The 23651-nt window shown below is 43.1% G+C and overlaps 1 protein-coding gene across 2 annotated transcripts in view; it reads right to left on the bottom strand.

The window, feature by feature from the left end:
• Positions 1-23651, bottom strand: part of ITPR2 (inositol 1,4,5-trisphosphate receptor type 2) — a 340705-nt gene that overhangs the window by 161525 nt on the left and 155529 nt on the right. For both annotated transcript variants that reach the window (XM_077826251.1, XM_077826259.1), the window contains exons 27-32: positions 23273-23362; positions 23035-23160; positions 21619-21741; positions 19621-19821; positions 15408-15659; positions 8087-8212 (exon numbers count right to left, since the gene is read on the bottom strand). In XM_077826251.1, the coding sequence (XP_077682377.1) occupies positions 8087-8212; positions 15408-15659; positions 19621-19821; positions 21619-21741; positions 23035-23160; positions 23273-23362 (918 nt within the window). The remainder of the gene's footprint in view (positions 1-8086; positions 8213-15407; positions 15660-19620; positions 19822-21618; positions 21742-23034; positions 23161-23272; positions 23363-23651) is intronic.

Raw genomic sequence — 23651 nt, 5'->3', positions numbered from 1 at the left:
GTAGATAGTCTAAGGCTAGTGGTAAAGTAGCAGATGCCAGGGTAATATGTCTGGAATGGCCTGAAACCTGGTCCACTTTCGTAAGTAAGTACGACAGATAGTCCATTTCCTGCTGTGTAGTAACACTTCCTGTACCTCCTCAGAGCAGGATCTCTCTACATGTTGGAACCACAATGGAGCCAGGCTTTGAGCTGCAGTATCTGTGGGTTGAAATGAAGAGTGCATCCTTTGTTCTGCGAGAGGAGTTAAGAAGCGAGTTGAAGAGGGATTGGAAGACACGTCGCCAATTGTGACAGGTAATGGTACCACCTCTGTCTTGGCCAGGTAGGAGCAATCAGTTTGATATTTGCTCTCTCTCTCTTTTTATTTTCCATACAACTTTCAGTAAGACAGGAAATGGGGGAAAGGTGTAAAGAAGGCCCTTGTCCCATGAGAGAAGGAAAATGTCCCCTAAGAAGTGTTATCTGAGGCCTGCTCTCAAGCAGTATCATGGGCATTTCTTGTTCAGGTAAGTGGCGAACAAGTCTATTATCAGTGTTCCCCATCAGCTTGTCATGGAGTATCACGGAGTCCATCTCCCATTGTGGTCATGTGGGAAATTGTGACTGAGACTGTCTGCTGTCGTGTTGTGCACTCCCGGTAGGTAGGCTGCTAATATTGTAACACTGGTGGGAAATGCACCAGTTCCACAGCTCTAGTGCTTCCACGCAAAGGGATGGTGATCTGGAGCTCCCTTGACGATTTATGTAGTGCATGCACGCTATGTTGTTTGTCACGACCTTTGTGTGTGTGCGCGCCTCTGATCAGCAGAAGGAAGTGAGTGCACACATTGCTGACCACTCTTAGTTCGAGGAGGTTGTTGTGAAGACACACTTCATAGGGAGACCATTTGCCCTGTACTGTGAGGTTGTTGAGATGTGCACCCCACCCTATGAGAGATACGTCGGTGGTGAGGAGTAGTGACGAAGGAGGCTGTGCGAACGCAATCACCGTGCAGACCTTCTGGGTCCTTCCACCATTTCAAGGGTTGTATGACCTTGGTGCGTAGCAACAGCGGTTTGTCTAGGCTGTCTTTGTTCAGCCTGTAAACTGAGCTGACCCATGACTTAGGCAAAGTCTGGCATGAGTTATCACAAATGTGCCTGCAGCTATGTGCCCCAGAAGCTGAAGGCAATGTCTTGCTGATATTCAATGGTGGGCTTGCACTGTCTCTAGGAGTGCGGAAACACTGAGGAATCTGTGTTGTGGAAGGAGCACTCTCACTTGTACAGAGTTGAGATTGGCTCCTATGAATTCTAATCTCTGTTGATTTTTGTACGTGATTTGTAGGTCCAAGCTTCTGAACAAGTTCACAGTCGTATGGGTAACCCACAGGGCTTTGTCGAAGGAGCACATAGTGAGGAGACAATTGTCCAGGTAAGGATAGATCATGATCCCCTGGGAGTGTAGGTGGGCTGCCACTACAGAGAGGACCTTGGAGAATATTCTGGGAGCTGATGAGAGGCCAAAGGGGAGCACTCTGGACTGGTACTGGTCCTGCCACAGCGTAAATCTGAGATATCATCTGTGGGATGGTATGATTGAAATATGGAAATAAGCATCCTGGAGGTCGAGGGCCAAGAACCAATCTCCCTGTTGTAACGCTGGAATAATTGCTACTAAAGTGACCATCTTGAATTTCTAAGTCTTGACGAATTTGTTGAGTGCACTGAGATCTAGTATGCATCTCCAACCTCTCTTTCTTGGGTATCAGGAAGTAATGAGGAATAAAAACCTTTGCCTCATAGATGTTGAGGTACTGGTTCTATGGCTTCTAAACTGAGGAGGTGGTGTGTCTCTCTCTCTCTCTCTCTCATATAACAGGCTCTCGTGAGAGGGGTCCCTGAAGAAAAATGGGGAAGGGTGTTGAGGAGGGAGGTGAAATGGATAGACATCGCGAATGATCCCCAGAACCCATTTGTCAGATGTTATCCTTTCCCAAGTGCTGCAGAACAGAGCGAGCCGATGCAAAGGGTTGACCAGTGTTAGATGGTGTTGAAGGGAGTAGTCTGTCAGCACCCCAACCAACCAGTCAAAATTGATTTTGTTTTGAGGTAGATGATTGGGAAGAAGCAGGCTGTGGGCCTGATGGTTGGTATTTTGAGAACCTAGACTACTTCTTCTGTTGTTCATAAAAGCATTGGGTTGGGTAGTGTGCCGTGCAAGATTTGAATGAGGGCAGAGGACTGTATTTCCTCTTCTGCCCAGGTGGGTAAATCCCTGACGACTGAAGAATAGCCCTGGAATCTTTAAGAGTGTGGAGAGATGCATCTGTCTTTTCTGCAAACAATTCTGTGCTTTCAAAGGGAAGGTCTCCAACATTGTTTGCACTTTCTCGGGGAAGTCAAGAGGCTCAACACATCACAATGGGAGTGGAGATGGATCACACCACCATATCAGCTGCATCGAGCGCTGACTGAAGTGCCATCTTGGGCAGCAGTTGCTCTTCACTGAGAATGGCCCTTAACTGATCTCTGAGAGATTCTGGAACCTGCTCAATCAAGGAATGGAGTTTTGTTCATTGATATGGTCATATTTTGCTGTTAGGGCCTGGTAAATTTGCCATGAGGAATTGTAGTGTGGCAGATGAATAAGCCTTTCTCCCAGATAGGTAGAGGCATTTCCAATCCCAACCATAGGGGACTGATTCCACCTGATGTTGCAGACCTCTGGAATTTACCACATCCACAATGATTTAATTAGGGGTGGATGGGAGAAAAGAAATTCTGTGTCCTTAACTGGCACATAATATTTATCAGCCTGTTTAAAGGTTGGTGGGACCCATGCAGTGGTCTGCCATACAAGTTTGGTTGGCTCAAAGATAGCCTTGTTGATGGGGAGAGCTACTTTGGATGAGAAAGAGGAGTGCTAAGTGTCCGGCAATTTATGATGTGATTCTCTCACCTCCTGTAGTGGTAACTGCAGTGTGTCAGCCACCCTCTTAGCTAGGTTTTGAAAAAGTTTAAAAAACCTTCTACAAAGGACAATGGAGGGGGCACCACTGCCTCACCTGGTGAGGAAGAGGAGATGTTGGTCTAAGGTGGAACCTCTTCCTCAATATCAGCCTCCTGTTCCTCCATCACCTCTTGAGGGCACTTCATAGGTTCCTAGTGGGCCATGCTAGAACTTCGGGAGGCATGATGTCTATATGCCTGCCATGGATCCCAGTAAGGCCACTAGGATGGTGGGAACCATTGTTGTCCCTACCAGGGAGGCTGAGAATCAGACGGATGGTACGGCTGAGGAGGTCCGGATTGGTAACGAGCACTATAAGTTGTGTGGAAGGAACGACAGGAGTCCACCTCCTCCTGCTCACTGTCTGACTCCCCTCTGAAGAATAGGGGTGCATGGCACAATGCCTAAGGGGAATCTAGAGTGCAAGGCAGACTCGGTTCCGGAGCCCTGGTACCGAGTAGAGGAGACTCAGGTATGTCAGATATTGTAATGTCTCTTGAGTAACTGAAGTCTTGTGGTGCCACAGGTACCAGTACCAGGAGTGGTTGTCGGTGCTAGGATGACTACTGATGGAATTGGTGAATTGGTGACGTAGTCTGGGTTAAATGATCCAGTGGTGTTTGACGTACCATTGACGGTACCAATGCTGTTGTCCACGCCGATGGAGTCTTCCCCAAGGCAAGGTCTCTGTCCTTGTCTTGGCCAATGCCCATCGGGTCTTTAGGCAGCCCAACTTTGCTCCATCCATGTTTGGATGGCTTCAGTGCTGTCAGTGCCGATGATACCAAATGAGCTGGTGATCTTTTTCAGCTGGTTCAGGGCTCACTCTGGGGGATTCACAGCCCTCTTTTTAGAAGCCTTGTATGAGTGGCTCATAGTTGTCTTTGTATGCTCACCACCCTTGAATGTATAGGGTAGTGACGAAGAACCTTGCTGCCTGGGTCTGAAGATGGTTGGAGAGCTGCTTTCATTAGGAGTTTAAGTCTCAGCTCTCAGTCCTTTTGGGACCACGGTTTCAGCTGCTGGCAGAAACCACCACTTCTGGGGAATGTGGTTTTCCCCGAGGCAATGAACACAATGAGGATATCTGTCCATCACCAGGATGGCCTCTTTCAAGTTGAGACACCTCTTAAAGCCTGGTGAACCAGGCATATCCCACCCCAAGGTGGTCCCTGGACAAGGGAGCAGGGTGAATAAAAATTAAAATAAACACATTTTAAGAACAAAAAGAAAAAGAAATCCAAAGGAAACTAAGTAATAGCAACAAAAGAAATTAAAAGAATGATTAGCAAGTATTTAGTGGGTTAATGATCCAATAAATGGACAGCTAAAAGCGCTGTCTCAAGCCAGGGGCGGTTGAGAAGGAACTGTGGAGGATTTGCTCTCCCAATGCTGATTAGCCTCATGGCAGAGCACAGCAAGGGGGACAACACATGTGCGGGCCGAACGGACACTGCTACCAAAGTTCTCTGATCAGCAGCACAGGGATGCAAGCACAGCTACAGTGGAGCACCCAGAGGGACACTACTTAAAAAAGCAGTTTATTGTAATACAAATAATTTTGAGTAGAACACTGTATGAGTGGACAATACAAGGCACATTATTGCCATGAGGCAGTTAGGGGAGTCTTCAGAGAGCAAGGTAAGACCCAGGTGCATGAAGGACCCTGGAAAAGGCGTGTTCGATTTTAATGTATAAGATCATCAAGGCATGGAGTGCGCGTAGTGTTTTTCCCAACAGCAAGAAAGGGAATGGTTACGTAGACAGAAAAGCAACAGTAGCTATTGCATAAAACTGAGATTAAAAACCCTCTAGGGTCAGTAGAGGTGTGACATTTTTTCCCACAGCTCTAGGGGAGGTAAACAAAGGTTCAGTTACTAATCAAAACTTCTTGAAAAGACACAGACCTAAATCCATTTGGATGTTCTTCTGCCTTTAATTAAGCGGCATGCCGATTTCTGCTGGAACCAGTAGCTTTGAGGCTCAATGTTCAGGATCCCAACAGGAATACAGGGAGCTGCATGGTGCTGGCATGGCGATTTTACCAACTGTCAAAACTAAAAACTGCAAAATGCTTTTAAGATTTCCCCCTCGCTTGTCTAAAAAAACATTGCTAGAAAGCCACTGAAGGGGTCCATCTTCCTCCACCACAGGTCCCATAACAGAATGGCAATCCTATGATCCTCCCACACCCCTTATTATCTCCCACCCTTTACTGGATCTTGAATCTGATAACAAAAACCAGGTCAACTTCTCAAATGGAAAAAGAAAGACATCCAGCTGGAGGATACCTCTAGCCATCTTCCACCTTAGCGCTCTCTAACAACACAGACTCAGTTCCCAGACTCACCACTGACAGGCAGTTGTAGCAGCTAAAAGAAAAGCATTTCCCTCCCTCCCTCTAGCCCCCTTCCCTCCCACCCGTAGCAGCTCTTTTAGCTCACTGGAACATAGAGGATCAAAGGGTTCTTCTTTCTAACTCTTTTGAGAGCTGTCATAGTATCTTTTCATGAAGCTAAGAGCCTTCTGACAGTCCTGATGGCTACATAAAGCTGACGTATTTGCAACATGTGGACACTGCCTCAGCCCCGAAAAGCAGATCTGAGCAAATACACCCAACATTCTAGAAGATTTGGTTACCCAGAGGGCTTGGCTGAAGCATGGAGCAGAAGAGAGCATTTCTGACATGCTCTTTTAGCTGAGGGGGGAAAAGAAAAGGATCTACTAACCAGGAAATGAAAAGGAACTAATTAGGCAGCTACCCAGAGGGCTCTGCAGGAGAGCAACACAAAAGTGCACTTTTGCGATTCTTTTTCAGAAGAAAAAGGAGCATGTGTGCGTGCACAGACAAAAAAGAAAAAAGAGATGGTTGGTGGGCTGGGCAGCACAATGCATTAGCACCACACTCACTATTCCCCTCTGAAAATCTGGAGTTTAATTTCTCTTATTAGAGGACTAAGTGCAAATGAGCTTGGTAGTGCCAAGCATCATACCTCTATCTGATGTCCATACTGCTAAACCATTTGGCACAATTTAACGCGATCGGTGGTCTCTGCCAAGGAAAGTCTCTGGGTTGGAGTAGCAGAATGTGTAGGGAAGTGCCTCCCTATACATGTCTGCTTCTATAAAAATGGTCCTATTACAGAGATAAAGCGAAGAGAGGTTTGTGAATGCTCCTGCTGGAGGGTCAGAACTGCGCCATGTCAGATAAGAGCAACCCCTCTGGGGGAAGGGGATTAAACAGAAGAAAATGCTGCTGGCTGTAAGTCGGAGAGGTTAAAGCACAGAATCCCCTCCAACACGAATTCTGATCTTCATTCTCAACTGAGCCTGGACTGCCCAGAAGAGGCCTCACTGTAGGAACAGCTACAGAAACAAGACAGGTAGCAGCTGTGTAGGGTTTGCAGAGGTCTCATTACTGATGGCCTCTCTAAAAGAGAAGCGCACGCACGCACGCACACACTCGCATTATCCTGTTCCCTGAAACTCTTAGCAGAAAAATAAATAAACAAAACTCCATTTTTTTCTGCTTCACAGAGGTGAAGAGGCTTCCGCACCTATTGTACTGCACAAATATCTGAACTTATTCTTCTCTAGGCTATAAATCGTGCTAACTACAGGAGTGTGCTATTTTCTGTGAAAGGTTTCAAAGAAACTATATTTCATGAGGCGCTATTACTTTGGTGTGAAAGCCCACCACAGAACTGAACTGCGGTTCTTTCACCTCTTCTTTAATTTAAACTAAAGAAAACACAAGGAGTGAGAATTTAGTGCCATAAAATGTAGGGGACAAAGCCAGGCATCCAGTTTAGAGGTGTGCTGTAAAAGCAGAACAGCTCTCACCTCCAAACACTTGTTCAGCATCAGGGATTGAATCCATGGCTTTCAGCATTAAAAGCATGGACCTCTACCACTTAAACTAAAGAAGTAACTCCATTAGCATTAGTAGTAGGCTCTTATACTTATGCAGATTAATCTCTAGAAAGGGGACACGTAACCACACACTAAACCACTGGGTTACACAAGCTTCCCCATGTCTCTGCCAGTGCATCTTAATCTTCCTAAACTTGCAAAAACACCTGTTATTCTACCTCCTAGGCCTCTCGTAAGCAGAGACCATCAGTTATGACTGTTCCTAATGTACATAAAATGGCAACTATGAGGACACCAAGGCTACGTCTACACAAGGACTTTTGTCAGTAAAATTTTGTCAGTCAGGGTGTGAAAACACCACTCCCATCTGACATACATTTCACCGACAAAAGTGTCAGTGTGGACAGCACTTTGTTGGCGGTACACGCTTTCCTGACAACAAAGATCCACCCCCCATGAGTGGTGGTGGTTTAATTATACTGGCAGAAGAGCTCTCTCCCGCCAGCACAGAGCGGCTACACAGGAGACCTTACAGTGGCGCAGCTGTGCGTTCCGTAGTATAGACATGGCCCAGGAAACTCCTTTAGGCTCCAAACCTAGGCTTTCATAATGCTTAGAGTACTAACTGACAGTGTCACATATAGCCTGATCCCATAGACTCTTTTAGGCAGTAAGAGCTAGGAGCTTGAAAAAGTGTGGAACTATACTTGTCACTTTTGTCAAGAAGCTGCACATGAAAAAGGGCAGACTGTGATGGCAGGAGGAAAGTCAACTAGCTGGGGTGACCAGCCAAGGATATAGTCTCTTGCCCTGTGAGCCCTACCACCCTAAAAGAGCACAGAAGGGCCAAGGACAATTGCATTTTTAATAACCTGCATAACAATGTGCAATAAATGCTCCTACACCCACAGTAATTTTGAAATGGATCTTACTGATATACACTGAGTCTCTCACACCCACAACCCAGCCAAATCCAGTTTATACCTTTATCTTAAAAAATAAAAAGACTCTCCAGGGTGGTGATGTTTGGGATAAAACAGGTTAAATAATGATAAGAAAATTGTAATCGAAATTATGCACCATTAGATTTCATTCATTTCACTCTCGTGCATTTGAAAATATGGTTAATAGAACATATGAAGTTAAAGCAGAAAAGTTATTGCCCATTCAGCTATCTTGAATGTGCATACTGTAATATGTAATGCATCATAAAGCTTACCCTTGCCATATCAACAAGGAAGTTCTCAAATAATTTCCAAATGTGGTTACTAGCATAGATTTCCTTCATTTCCACCTCAGTGTCCACATAACAGTGATTAACAAAGTTCACATATGCAATCTTCACCTGTAAGAGCATCAAATATAAAAAACCTCATGAAAATGACCATGAAAGCCATCAGCGTGTTAAATGTTTTAATGCAACTGTAATTTGACTTCTTTGTGCATATGTATTATGACACACTTGCCCAATATAACGTACGAAGTCTGTAGCAGAGCTAGGAATAGAACTCAGAATTTCCTGCATCCTAATCTAGTGCTTTAAAATGAAAGGCAGAGTTGTTCCCTAGGAGAGTTCTGTGATGGGGCAGCTGCCCCCCACTGGCAGAAAAGGGGTTAAAAGCAGCCCTAGGGAGGCTGTGCCAGAAGCAGCAAATCGAAGAAGGGCTGAAGGGAGCAGCCAAGCAGGCCCATATAAAAAGGGAGCTGCAGGGCAGAGGAAGGTAGTTCTCTGCTGGGAGCCCAGGGAGGAAGGACTATGCCTGTGAAGGGCTGAGAGAACTGCCATCACCCTGGACAGAGCAGTGATGCTAGCAGGGACCAGGAGAGAAAGAGACAGCTCCTTCTGGCTGCTGGAGTTTGCAAGCTGAGGCCCTGAGGCAAGAGAAAAGATGATGCTGGGGCCATGAGGAAGTGGCCAGACAATTTGCTGCAGTTGCCACTAAGGGAACTGGCTGAACAGTGGACTGCAGGTCCCCCTGAAGTGGGGAGCACAGTGTGTGGCATGGCCAGGGGGCTGTGTTGCTGAAGAGGATGCCACAGTCCTTGGAGAGACATGGGTTCTAGAACAGGAATGATGGCGGCGAGGCAACACCTGAAGAGGAAGCGTTAAAATGCAGAGCTAATTCCCAAACAGGCAGCAGAAGGTGCCACAGTGGTGAGTGAACCCTTTTACAAGTTTCATCAGCAAAATGGAAGCATGAAGCTGGCATCTGAGGCTCTACATTGACCCCACTTACATAAGAACAGTCATACTGGGTCAGACCAATGGGTCCATCTAGCCCCTTAGCCTGTCTTCTGACAGTGGCCAGGGCCAGATGCTTCAAAGGGAATGAACAGAACAAAGCAATCATCAAGTGATCCATCCCGTCTTTAGGGTGACCAGACAGCAAGTGTGAAAAATCGGGAAAGAGGGTGGGCGGATAATAGGCACCTATATAAGACAAAGCCCAAAATATCAGGACTGTCCCTATAAAATTGGGACATCTGGTCACCCTACCTGTAATCCAGTCCCAGCATCTGGCAGTCATGTAGAGCATGGGGTTACATCCCTGACCATCTTGGCTAATAGTCATTGATGGACCTATCCTCCATAAACTTATTTAATTCCTTTTTGAACCAGTTATACTTTTGGCCTTCACAACTTCCCCGGCAACGAATTCCAAAGATTGGCTGCGCTGTGTGAAGTAGTACTTCCTTTTGTTTGTTTTAAACCTGCTGCCTATTAATTTCACTGAATGACCGCTGGTTCTTGTGTTATGTGAAAGGGTAAATAACGCTTCCATATTCACCTTCTCCACACCATCATGATTTTATAGACCTGTACCATATCCCCCCTTAGTTGTCTCTTTTCCAAGCTGAATAGTCAGTCTTTTTAATCTCTCCTCATAAGGAAGCTGTTCTATTTATCATTTTTGTTGCCCGTCTCTGTACCTTTTCCATTTCTAATACTTTTTTTTTAAAATGGGGCAACCAGAACTGCATACACTATTCAAGGTGTGGGTGCACTACGGATTTATATGGTGGCATTATGATATTTACTGTCTTCTTATCTATCCTTTCCTAGTGGTTTCTAACATTCTGTTCGCTTTTTTAATTGCTGCTGTACATTGAGCGGATGTTTTCAGAGCACAATCCATAATGACTTCAAGATCTCTTTCTTGAGCGGCAACAGCTAATTTAGACCCCATGGTTTTGTATGTATAGTTGGGATTATGTTTTCCAATGTGCATTACTTTGCATTTATCAACATAGAATTTCATCTACCTCATAGCACTCAATGTTGGAGGCAGCAATGGAGTGGCCAGGTTTAAGAGTAGCAGCCGTGTTAGTCTGTATTCGCAAAAAGAAAAGGAGTACTTGTGGCACCCTAGAGACTAACAAATTTATTTGAGCATAAGCTTCGTGAACTACAGCTCACTTCATCGGATGCATTCAGTGGAAAAAACAGTGTGTGTGTGGGGGAGGGGGAGGGACGAAAACCTTTTGTAGTGATAATCAAGGTGGGCCATTTCCAGCAGTTGACAAGAACGTCTGAGGAACAGTGGGGACTGAAGTGTTCTCCGACTGGTTTTTGAATGTTATAATTCTTGACATCTGATTTGTGTCCATTTATTCTTTTACGTAGAGACTGTCCAGTTTGACACTTCAATCTCTCTGGTCACTCGATTACAGACCTAAAAGTCGCAATATTACAACAAAAAGACTTCAAAAACAGACTCCAACGAGAGACTGCTGAATTGGAATTAATTTGCAAACTGGATACAATTAACTTAGGCTTGAATAGAGACTGAGAGTGGATGGGTCATTACACAAAGTAAAACTATTTCCCCATGTTTATTCCCCTTCCCCTCCCCCCCACTGTTCCTCAGACGTTCTTGTCAACTGCTGGAAATGGCCCACCTTGATTATCACTACAAAAGGTTTTCTTCCCCTCACCCCCGCCGCTCTCCTGCTGTTATTAGCTCATCTTAAGTGATCACTCTCCTTACAGTGTGTATGATAACACCCATTGTTTCATGTTCTCTGTGTATATAAATCTCTCCACTGTATTTTCCACGGAATGCATCCAATGAAGTGAGCTGTAGCTCATGAAAGCTTATGCTCAAATAAATTTGTTAGTCTCTAAGGTGCCACAAGTACTCCTTTTCTTAATGGAGTGGCCAGAGCACAGAGTATTTCAGCAATTCTGGGCTATGAAGAAGCCCATAAGCAACTAGGTAACACTGCTCTAAGTTAGAGCTGCTAACAGCTCTAGCTTATACCGGTGTCTTGGCTGGCCCCTTAAACAGCCCAGAATCTGGGATGCACAAAAGTAACTTAAAGCCCTGCTGCACACTCCATGCTATATCGCTTAGGGGAGGCGGTACTGAATATGGTCCCAGATTCTATAGCCAGCTTTGCTAGAAGTGTCCTTGTGCAACCTCCCAGTTACCTCAGCTGTAAAATGGTGGAATGATACTTGCCTGCTCCCAAAGAGTTATGAAGCCTGGCTCAATAAAAAAAACAGGAGTGTAAAATACATATAATTATTGCCACCAGTCAGGAGAAGAAATAAGACTAACTCAGGCTCCTCCTGGTCCACAGCACATCTCACCTAGGCCAAAGGAGAGGGTGGCAGCTGCAGCTGTTATTGCTGCATAATCCTGCCAACTGGAACTCTAGCTCCGTGCCTGGAACGTGCTCATGCACCTGGCATGTTAGGGAGATTTGTAGAGCTGGAGCATTCTCAGTGCAGATGAAATGTTAGAGGTTTGCCACTAAAATCTCTACTGAGCATTATCAAATGGCGATTTTCAGAGGCTTCCGACTGCCAAATCTGGGTGTATTTTCATGGGGACAACAAAAGGCATATTTCTGATGACAGGATCGTTGCTGGTTAAATTCAAGCTCCTGCTCCAAATCCTGAAGGCAGCAGAGCACTTCAAAGAAACAGTTGGAAAAATTTAACAGTGGCAAAACCATCTAATTTTCCCTTAGGCAGTTAAGCCACTTTTGCTGAAACTACCAAAACAACTGCAGCCTGAGGTAGAGCACAAAGATGGAAAATTTCTATTCTTATGGCAAGTTTGGCAAAGATACAAGGAACTTAAAATGGGAACTATTAATTGCAAAAGTGTTGGGCAGCCTTAATAACAGGGGTCTCTACCAGATCATCCCTGTAACACTAAATGGAGACTCAAAATCTAGGCAGATTAAATACAAGAGACCCTAGAGCTTTAGTGTCTTTGGAATTTGCAGAGAAGGAAACTTTGTAGGGCCATTTCACAGAAAGTTCAGTCTGCTATTTGCAGACAGCCATGCCACCTTCCCTGCTTTCTCTTTTCAACTCTTTCTGGTTCTGTATTCTCCTCTAATGCTCCCAGTCTGCATGCAACGTAGTAACAAGTCTACAGTGTTGGGAATTTAGCAAAGTGGTTGACTGCTCACGATAACACAGGATAGATGCTCTCCCTTCCGTACAACTAACTCAATATATTAAGTTATTTATATAATGCCATTATTTACAAGGCATTCTGCAGAGAGATTACAACCATCTCCCAAAAGCCTATAGTCTAAGTCAGGACAAATAGGACAAGGTAACAGACACCAGTTTAGACAAGGGAGGATGTGGGGATTACTAATAAAGAGAAGATGGGAGGGACTGCTTAGGTCTCAAGGGGGAAAGCTGAAGAAGAAAGGGTGATTGGCAGAGGAAGAGATGAAGAGCAATAAGGTGAGAAGACTGGGAAGAGTAATAGAAGCAAGAAAGGAAGTAGGTGGAAAGGACAGCAGAAATGTCTTTGGAGGCAAAATTACATACAGCCTTGCAGGTGAGGAACAAAAGCACAAACGAGATGCAGAAAGCTGGGAAGCCAATGCAGAATTTGAAGAAGAGTAAAGGGCAAACGATGTCAGCAGTAGCATTGTGGACTGACTGAAATGTGCCAGTTGATGTGCCGAATAGCCAAAGAGGAGGTTGCAGTGATAAAGAAAAGAGAGGACCTGAGAATGATGCGGGGACAAAGAGAAAAGGGGTAGATTTGGGTGATGTTAAAAAGGAAGAAATGACAGGATTGGGAGCAGGAGCAAGAGGATTCAGAGGAGAGTAAAGATTAGACAAAGGCTGCAGGCCTAAGAGACAGAATGAATAGTAGAATTGCAAGAGAGGGAAAATAAATGTGTTAGGAGGAAAGATAAGCCCAGTTTGGAGAGAAGGAATTTGAGATGGCAACTGGACATCCAGCACACGTGAAAGTTATCTTCAGGCATTTGAAGGCCTGCAGGTCTCTGGGCCCAGTGAAAGCTTGGAGTTTTACAGAGAATGACAGTTATAGGGGCTGTGACCTTTGAGAAGTTTGGAATAAAACTCCAGTAAAAGTTGGCAAACCCTATGAACCTTTGGATCTTTCGGATGCTCCAGGATTTGGCCCAATCCTGAACTGCAGATACTCTCTGAGGGTCCATCTGCTGACAGGCTGAACCCCAAAAATTCAACATAAGTGCTGTAGCTTGCTCCTGCAAGGAACCATTTCTCATCTGCAGCTGTTGTATTTTGTCCCTCAATTTCTGGTTTTCTGCTTGGAAGGCAACAATCTACTCCTGTGGACTCACAGGGCCCTGGAGCGATGGCAAGGTGAGAACCCCCGCAATGTCCATACTCAGTCCAGGGATTCAATGATAAGTCTCAGAGGAGACTGAGGTTGGTCTGAGCAAGTTGTCAGGGCCCCTAACACGGGTGATCTGACCTAGTGGTCTGAGCCAGGAGTAATGTCCAGGTTAGGATAATGCCAAGGATCAAAGCCAGAGAGAGAAAGCAGAAACCAGGAACAAGGCTTGGAACTTGGTCTCAGAGGTCTGGGCAGCAACAAGCTTAGTGTCTAGTTGCTCAGACAAGGGATTGGACAGGAACAGGAAGCTTTACACCCAGCGGGGTCCAATCAACATTTTGCTGTTAGTCATCTGACCCTACTGAGTCAGCTTCTGATGGTGGGGTATTAGCAGCAGTTCCCTCCTCAGCCCATGCAGTGTGGTGGTGCAGAAGGTAAAGCTCCCGCACAGCAGCTCTGTGGGCTTGAGTTTGAAGTCTACAGTGCCTGACAGAAAGGCTACTCGAGATGTAAGACTGGACAGACAGGGTTAAGTCAGGGTACAATCAACAGGGTGATTGCCAAGAGGGAAGAGTAGGGGACGGAGTGAAGAACCATGAGGGATCATCAGAAGAGGAAGAGGGAAGGATGAGGAGCCATTAAAGGAAATGATGAAGAAACCACCGGCAAAGAGAGAAGAGGGAGAAGCAGAGGCATGGAAGCCAAGTCCAGACAAAAAAGGAGAGTGTGACCACGTTGAAGGTAATAGCCATGTTAAGGAAAATAAGGGTAGAGAAATGGCCCTTTCATATATTCAGGAGGTGAATATGCATATATGTATTATATACAAAAACCCCTAGATTAAAAGAATGTTAATACAGTAAATAAGGGCTAGGGCCACATATTAAATAAACAATGAGGATAGAACAAAATATGGAAGAGCTGCTCATTAAATGAGCACTGTCTATCCTGTTCCCTGAATAAGACAGTGGGTCTTGTGGAAAAAATTGTGTGATCGTGTGAAAATTGTATCATAATCCATAACACACAAGAGGGCCAAATTAAGGTTGCACAGGCAGCCTTAATTCTGGCATTTTCTAATTTTTGAATGTTTGGCTTTTCATTCTTAATGTTCTTTTAACACACTTTGCACGTAACATACATATAACATATTTTTAAATTTTCGATAGTACAAAGTAGAGATAATAGACAAATTTAAATGCAGTAAACAGAAAAGCTGGGGGGTTTTCCTAAACTAATGGCAGTAATTTAAATAAATATACATATTTTCAACCAAGAAAATAATTTTATTGTGATAAGGATGACCACAAAGTACGATGTGCTTCTTTATTGGCAAATTACCTGATCCTGTAAAAAGATCAGAGATTCCCAGTCCCCAACTGATAACTCATGGGCCAACTGCTGCACAAAGTCCCACTGACTTCATCGACCAAAGTGTAGAGTCTGAGCCAGCTCCTGCTGAATTATGAAACACAGGTGCTGGAAATAGGGGTGCTATTGCACCCCCTGGCTTGAAGTGGTTTCTATTATATACAGGGTTTACAGTTTAGTTCACAGCACTGCTGAACTATGCTTGGTAGTGTTTATAGGACTGAGCCTGTACTTACTGTGAATAAAGGCACTTGAAACCCTTGGTGAAATCCTGGCCCCACTGAGGCAAAACTCCCATTGACTTCAATAGGGACAGGATTTCACCTCATACCTTCCAACTCGTGCAGTGGGGATATTTCAGCATGGCAAACTCAATCATCATCGTATTGTTTCATTTAACAGTTTACTTCTGGAAAATGTTCTGATTTACTCTCTCATTTGTGCAGCTTAACAAACAGCACAAGTGAACTGGTAAGACTGCTTTCTGGACAAACATTCAACCTATTTGCTTTTAGAAGCTCTGCAAATGTTTTTCCTCTTTATAATAATTCTTCCGTTGCCGCACTGTCTAGTCAAGCTTACCTCTGGTATGCAGTCATCATGGGTTACCACTCTCACTATGTCATCCAATGGCAGGAGTGAATTACACTTGATCTCCGTATATACGTTCTTTCCTTCTGTACATGCTGCTAGCAGTTCTACAAGCGTGACGTGGTAGGCTAAGGGTCCACTCTCATCCGCTCGGTCTCGCTCTGAGCACATCATTTGTAGGAGGACTGGAAATGATGCTCGATCATTATAAAATATCAACACATCTTCACCTCCATTTATCAGCTGAAATGATAGTACAAAAGTCTGCCCAACTGTTCAAGTATCCCACATCGTGTTCTCTTTCTAATGATTCGTTCTGTCTCGCAATGTGCAAAATTGCTCTCTGATTATATACAGAGCACTAGGAAAAATAGAATACGGCTAACTGAGCATACGTTATCTCAGTTGCATACCTGCAAATCTGGAATAACTCCATTGAAGTCAGTTGATGCAGAGTGAAATTCAACAGAGTTACTCCAGATTTCTGTCTATGACTACATTTATCTTAGTAGGTATACCACTCCCATCAGAGTACCCAAGCGCCACTTAAACATTAATTAATGTAACCTCAACACTGATGTGAAGTTGGGAAGTATTATTATCCTCATTTCTTAGATGGGGAAATAAGGCACAGATTAAATGGCATACCCAAGCTCACATAGCAAGTCGGTGGCAAATACAAGAACTGAATCTGGGTCTTCTGTGTCCCAGGCCAGTGCCTTAAACACATAACTATCCTTCCCTTCTCTATGTACTAGAGACCATCTGTATCCTAGTATTGTTAATGTAAGGCCAGTGATTCCTTTAAAAAAAAAAAAAAAAAAAAAAAAGGCTGCAGCTATAGGCATCTGAGATGTGAGTAATAGGAGTAACTCACTCATCCTGGAGGGCTCAGACATGCCAGTTAGACACATCCCAGAGCCCAGGTACACGTGGTACAACAACATCCTGGTGGATCTCAGGGAAAAGTTTTGTCCCAAGTAGACAGAGTTCTTCTCTGAGCTCTCCCAGGGCATTCAATATATCTGCTGCTACATCCCTTGAGGGCTTGCTGCTTACTCCCTCTACTGTGCCACTGCTACTTAGCAAGCTGGCACAGAGTGCATACATGGCCATAGCCCTGCATTTTCCCCATCCTCTCTGGGGTATAGTGCACTCTTAGGGGAGAGGCAGTTCTTATGCATCCCCAAGTGCAAGGGTGGCAATTGTACCTGGTAGAGCTGCCTGAAATTTTTCATTTGACCATTTTTTGCACATGGCAGGGATGAAAAATAGGCTCTTTGGAAAGAGAAAACTTTAATGAAAAGTTGTAGTTTGTTTGTTTGGTTTTTTTATTTTCCAGTTTTTCATCAAAACTTGAAAATTTCAAAATTTGAAGTTCAGAATCTTCTGAATTTTGTTTTTTCTCTTTTAGTCATTGAATGCAACAGAATTAATGTTGTCTCGGGTTTTTCCCCCACCCAATTTTTTTTTTCTCCCCACCCCCTTTTGCCACATCTTAAGTTTTCCAAAACTGAAAAAGTTTAGAAAACTTCTTCAGTTTTGGAAAAGTTAGAATGAGAAAAGGAAAAATGATAAAGTTGGGGGGGAAGTAATAACCTAAACATCATTTATTTTATTGTTCTAAGTGACAAAAATGAAAAAGGATGGAGAAATGGGGGGAAATCAAAATTCAAAAACGTGAAATTTTGACTTTTTTTCAAAAAATAATTCACAAAATAATTAAGAAATTGTTCCATATCAAATCCTGCAAGAGGGAAACAACTTTGAAATTTTTCGTGAGAATATTTTTCCATATTTCAACCAAGTCTAGTATCTGGCCCTGTCACAGATTCCTTGCATGCTGCCCCATTTAAGAGCCACACATCACCTGGCCCAGAGTCACTTCCTAAAATGTGCCTTGAATGCAGTATATCCCCTACACTGTATACAGAATGATCAGCTGCTGAAAAATTAGATTAATTTATTGAATGCACGAAACAAGATGTTGGATAAGGCAATGGAACACAGAGCTACTTGTTTTGTGACCATGAGGGAACTTTCAATGTGAAGACATGAACACACATAAAAGAGAGGGTGCTGCATCAGCAACTATAGTGCAAGTGGAACAAAATGATCATCATAAAGGTAATGGAAGCAGAAAAGTATCTTATTTTCCAAATTACCCACCCAACTATTTCCCCTCCAGTTTAAAGGTGACCTGCAAAGGGAACCAAACATTGATCCAAGCATAAAATTATAATTTGAATGTCCTCACTAAAGAAACTCTAAGAAGCCTCCAACATAAGGTCAGATAAAATTCCCACTCACAGTTGTGACTGAGAAAATGCTGCAGCATTTTGTCCCATATGAGTAAGTCACAACTAAGCAGTTAAGAAGTCTAGGTAAACATCAACAAGGATGATCAGTTTTGGATTAGCTGTCGACATTCTGCAATGCACTTCATTCTGGAACACAAGACATACTAGAAAGCTCTGTTGTTCCACTGATTGGGTCAAAGGGCCCTAAATAAGTCCTGTTTTCTCTTTTGTAATAATGTTTGTGCTGATATGGCAATCTTTCATCCAAGAACCTCAAAGCACTTCCCTAACAGTAGCCTCTCAGGAGTCTTTGAGCTAGGTGAATATCGTTACATCCATTTTACAGATGGGGAGACAAGCATAGGAAAATAGTCATTTGCCTAAAATCACAATGGTCCTCTTTCTTCCCCCTCATCAAAATGGTTCCTTTCTTTGCTAATTCCTGAAGGAATTGTGATCCAAATGTCAGAGCTAAGTTCTTTTCATCATGCAATCAGTCTGAAGAGGTAATATGGCAATACCTCTCTTCACTGACAAAATGTATTTAAATTGGAAAAAAAAAAAAGAAAAAAAACTGTATGATAAGAAGCTCAAAACCTATATGATACGGAGTGTAGGAGGGAAGGAACTCTAAAAGCGCTAATGCATAAGAATTGTTTGAATTACGTAAAGCAAACGCTTGCAATTGATATTACATGTTAAAACTCTTCAGACAAACTGAAAAAGTTGAAATGGAATTAATTAAAGGTTATCCATGTAGGATGAAGTTTTATTTTCTTAATTAGAAATTTTTCTTCTTTATTGCTGTAAAGAGAATTTTCTGTACATCTCAACTCTGCTTAAATCAGGACTATTGCTCCTCTCTGTTTTCTTCCTAGAGTTTCTTTTCCCAAAAGGAAAAAAAAATTGCAAAGGAATGAAAATAATACTTGGGCCCTGATCTTATCAACACTTACGCTCATATGTAATTTTACTCACATGGAGTAGTCTCACTGAAGTTAATGAAGTTCACATAATTACAGTTAGATGCATGAATAAGTGTGTGAAGAGCTGGGCAGATGGAGTCGGGCAAACCCCTACGCCCTGACCCTGCTCCCCGGCAGGAGAGCCGGGCAGGCAGAGCGGGGCAAGCCTCCACGCCCTGACCCTGCTCCCCAGCGGGAGCATGGAGGGGTGGGAGGGACTGCAGGCAGAAGGGGTAGGGAGGGCCCCCACTTGCTCTGGCTCAGGACCCCACAAAACCCTAATCCACCCCCATGTGTACCAAATCGTGCTCCCATGAGAAGTCAAATTGGTGTTTTCCTACTAACTTCAATGGCATAAAGCTTTGGCCCTCAGAGAGCTGGTCTATGCAGTGACATTTACCAGGCCAAATTCTGAACTTCATTACTCTGGGTAAATCCACAGTAACTCCACTGACTTCAGCAAAGTTGCTCCAGAATGACACCAATGGAACGGAGATCAGAATCTGGCCTTTGGGATTGTAATGGGGTTCCATAAAATGATCATAACAAAGTTTGGATGAATTTATGTAAGCAGGAGCACGTTTTGTTAGAATGCAGTGCCACAAAATGGTAAATTTTCCTGGGTAGATGGGATACAGTGCAGGAGAATGAAGGTCTGAGTATGGAGTTCAAATATTTCTCTGTTGCAAGTCCCAGAACTAGAACTCTGCATACCATCACAGTAGCTCTTGCATTTTACGGCTAGTAGTGATACAGATGGCCTTTCTAAATTAGATTTAACTCAAAAATATGTACGCTAAAATATTCATTATTCATGGTAACATTTAAAATTCTAAACCTATAATGCCAGCATGTTTCATTGGCGTTAACAGCAGAGAAAAGCAACCTCAGAATATTAGTATGTGTGTTAAACAGATATAACATGAACAGTAAACCTACCTCTGTCATTACCATATCCTGGCATTTCTTCACATATTTGCCATCTGCTTTTACAATTGTCTGCAGAAAACGCAGGTACTCCACATGTCGGCCATGTGTCTCTACGCAGTGTACGAAGTGCTGCACTACTCTCTCGCTAATTTCATTGCACAGATGGTAATTGTTCATAAAGGTGTGCCGCATGGTTTCAGCTTCAAGCAGCTAAACAGATTTAAATCAGACAGCCTCATCAGAATGGCAGAGCTAGTTTATATAATGTCCTGAGAATGGATACTGGAAGAGGGGATCAGAAGTCTCCAGGTCAGAGTAAGGGCACACTGAAAGGGCATCATGGCCAATCCCCAACATGTGCCTGTTCAAGGGGTAAATAGAAGCTTTAAGGACTGATTCTCATTTATACTGGTGTTCCTTTAGGCTACTTTTGCAAAGTGCAAAAAGGCCTAAAATTGTCACAAACTAAATTCATACCCACTTTAAGGACCTACATGCTGCTAGAGCACTGTAAAAGGACTTTGGGATAACTGAGCTCTTAGTCTCCAGGACTCTCAGCCCAGCACCCTTCACCAGCACTAAATCCACACCAAAAATAAAAAAAATAATGGACCATATTAATTCTAGAGGGATGTACGTAGGCCATTATGGTCTGTCAAGATTCTGGACTTCTAACATGATTATATTATTTCTAACGAAAGTGGGTTTTGCTTAGCAGGCCGCTCAACCAGTAAGCTGAAAAGATCCTGGCTCTCAATGACAATGCATGGCTCACTAACAATAAATGAAACAAATCAAAAATCTGGGGGATAGATGGGAAGAGGAGACTGACTAAAAGGGAAGGGAAGTGAATTAATACCACACTTTTCACATCTTAGCCTATCTAAACAAGAGGTCAAGTTTTGGGTTAGTTGAAGGAGGACGACACACAGGTAATATTGATTAGTTAATAAATAAATAAAATGAACAACAACAACAACAACAATAATTTGTATTACCATAATGCCCAGGGGCCCCAATCATAGATCAGGACACATTGTGCTAGGCACAGTACAAACCCAAAATAAAAAAAATAAATTAAAAAAAGACAGTCCCTGCCCCAAGAAGCTTATCACTGAAGTATAAAACAAAGAGATTGATACAGATAGACCGAGGAGTACAACGAAACAATACCGGTCACCATGATAGGCTGTAGTCCCAGTACACTAACAGTCTAACCCACGTCGTCTTTTGTCGGCATCTTGGCAAAGGGAAGATTTGAGGAGGGGTTGGCAGGCGAAGAACGAGGTAGCTTTGTGGATGTTTATGGGAAGTGCCTCCCATGGGAGAAAGCACAACGGTGCTTGTTTGAAAATGTACCAGGCTGGGCAGTGGAGGCTGACATCCTGGGCTGAGTGGAGGTGAGCGTCAACAGCGCGATAGCAAATGAGAAACGATAGGCAGGGTGGGGATTGATTATGAAGCGACTTGAAAGTGAAGACAAGTAGTTTAGGATACCAAAGAGAAGGGAGATACAGTGGAGGGATATAAAAACAGGGGGGGACATGGTCAAAGTGACAGGCTAGGAAAATGATCTTGGTGGCGGCAGCATTCTGAATGTAGGAGTAAAATACTGTGGGCTTGATTTAATCTCATTCACACTGTTTTACATCACAGTAGCTCCACTGATTTCACTGGAGTTACTCCTAATTTACAGAGGTGTAAGTGAGATCAGAATCAAGCCATGTGTGATACTCTGTCTTGACAATGAGACATCATGCTTGCAGATAATGGCGGGTAAATTATAAATGCAATTTTGCTTTCCACTTTCAGAAATGGATCTCTTTAGAAGCAATGACAAAGAATCGTAACAGGAAAAAGGAAAGAAGGAAGGAAGGAGGAAAGGGAGAGAGAAAATTAATGGAGAAGAAACAAAAGAAACCAATTATGTACTTATTTGGCAATACATGTCTGTGAATCAAAATCAGCTTAATCTATTTTAAACAATAAATCGCATGAAATACTTACACCAGGAGTTAAGAACAAATTGAGGTTTTTGTGGAGGAGAACTTGATTCTGAGGATTTCCTCGACAGAAATTCTGAAGGAAAGTGTGGGCTAGATTCATGACTTCATTCATCTTTTCATCGGTCTACAGATAAAAACATCAAACACAACAAAAGGGGGAAAAAAGAAAACATTTGCTAAAACTCCACAACACAATCTGATCAGTAATGTGCCAATTCTCCTCCAATTTCCTGTGCCTTCCAAAGATGGCAACTTGCCCTCTAGCAAGAATGGCTGAACCCACTTTTCTCCAGAGCTCATCAATGGCTCCTTCTTCAGTGAATCACCACAGTGTGACATGAAGTGCTGCATTCCCAGTGCTCCTGTCTGCCCTTTTTTGCCCAGGCTGTTGACTCGGTTTTATTTTGGCTCTACCACTAAATAATATAATAAACAGGGTACATCAAAGATAATACAGCTAAGGACAAGATTTTCTTATTAGTGCCTAAATTTAGGCTCTTACTTCCATATTTAGGCTCCTATCAAGTGGTCTGATTTTCAAAGGTACTGTGCATCCCATAGCTCCCACTGACTTTTGAAAATCAGACCAATTAGGTGCTTAAATATACATTTAGGTGACTAGATTTAGGCACCTAGTTTCTACACTCTTAGAATAACACGTTAACAAGCATGTAGTGAGCCACTCTATGACGAAGTGTTACAGCTAACTATTCTACTGAAGAGAACTGAACCCAGTGTCAAAGTCGGAACAGCAGACTATCAAATTCAGGATAATGTAAATGGATATCACAAATGGATTCATGTCTTTTTTCAGTGCTTACTACAGATGGATGCACCTAATTTTCAAACAAGGGCTCCTGAAAAGGACATCTAGATCCTTCATTTTGGTGGTCAGATCAGTAAAACGGGGCCAAATCATGCTAACCTTTCTCAGGCAAAACTCCGGAGTTTAGCAAGAATAGAGACTTCATAAGGATTACATGGTTTGGTCCTGAGACATATAAATGCCCATGTTATGTACGTAGAGTACCAATCTCAGCACCCAAATCTGTGCATCCCGCTGTAGGGTTCCATTTAGTCAATGCCTGTCCCTTCTCCCCCAGAGTGATTGCAGTAGTACAGGGTCTCTTATTCAAAGTATGAGAAGACACCACCTTTATTTTGAGTACCTGAGGTAATGAATATTCATGTTTTCAATTATGTCCTCAGTATTTCAGCACCCATGCTTAAAAATTCAGCTCAGCTTCCTTATTGTCAAAGTAGAGAATTAGGATATCATGATTTTGGGTCTGCTCCAAAGCCCACTGAAGTCAATGGAAATCTTTCCAGTGATTTCAAAAGGCTTTCTATCAGGTCTTTTTAGGACTGTCCAGTCAGTAACTTCATATACTTTACTATAAGTAATAACTAGTCTAACCTTTTCATAGGGTATCTGCAGAAGGTCCAGCACCACCGAGTGAGCTCCCATATTTTTCAGCAATCGCTGCTGCTGATTCCGACATTTTTTATTCTGGACACAGAGTTTGCTGAGTCTAATCAAAATCTGGAAGAGGAAAAAAAAACCCGAAGCCCCCCACAAAATTCAAATGTAAAGGATATAATGTGTCATAATAACAAATATGAATCTACTATACCTCATTTGTAGGTATACAAACCTCCTTAACAATGTTGTAATTGTTACTCTTATTGCTGTCAATCTGAGGGTTTTTGGTCCCATCTTGCACTGGGCTTAAAATATTCGGTTCCTATAATTTAAACACAACCACAAATGGTTTTTAGTGCAACTGACTGAATATCAGCGAACTGTTTTTAACAACAACAAATAAAGAAGAGGAGCAACAACAACAGGTAAGAGCAAAATGGAAGTATAGAGAAGAGAAATGATGGTCCAAAGGCTATGGTGCAAGCCTGGGACTCGGGAGATCTGCATTTAATTCCTTCCTCTGCCACAAACTTCGTGTGTTATGTTTGGACAATTTACTTTGTCTCATTTCCTCATAATAATAGCACTTCCCTACTTCATAGGGGTGTTAT

Source organism: Eretmochelys imbricata, chromosome 1 (genome assembly GCF_965152235.1).
Source record: "Eretmochelys imbricata isolate rEreImb1 chromosome 1, rEreImb1.hap1, whole genome shotgun sequence".
Taxonomy (NCBI): Eukaryota; Metazoa; Chordata; order Testudines; family Cheloniidae; genus Eretmochelys; species Eretmochelys imbricata.
Note: the sequence above shows the minus strand (reverse complement) of the source record. Positions and strands in the feature narration are given on the sequence as shown.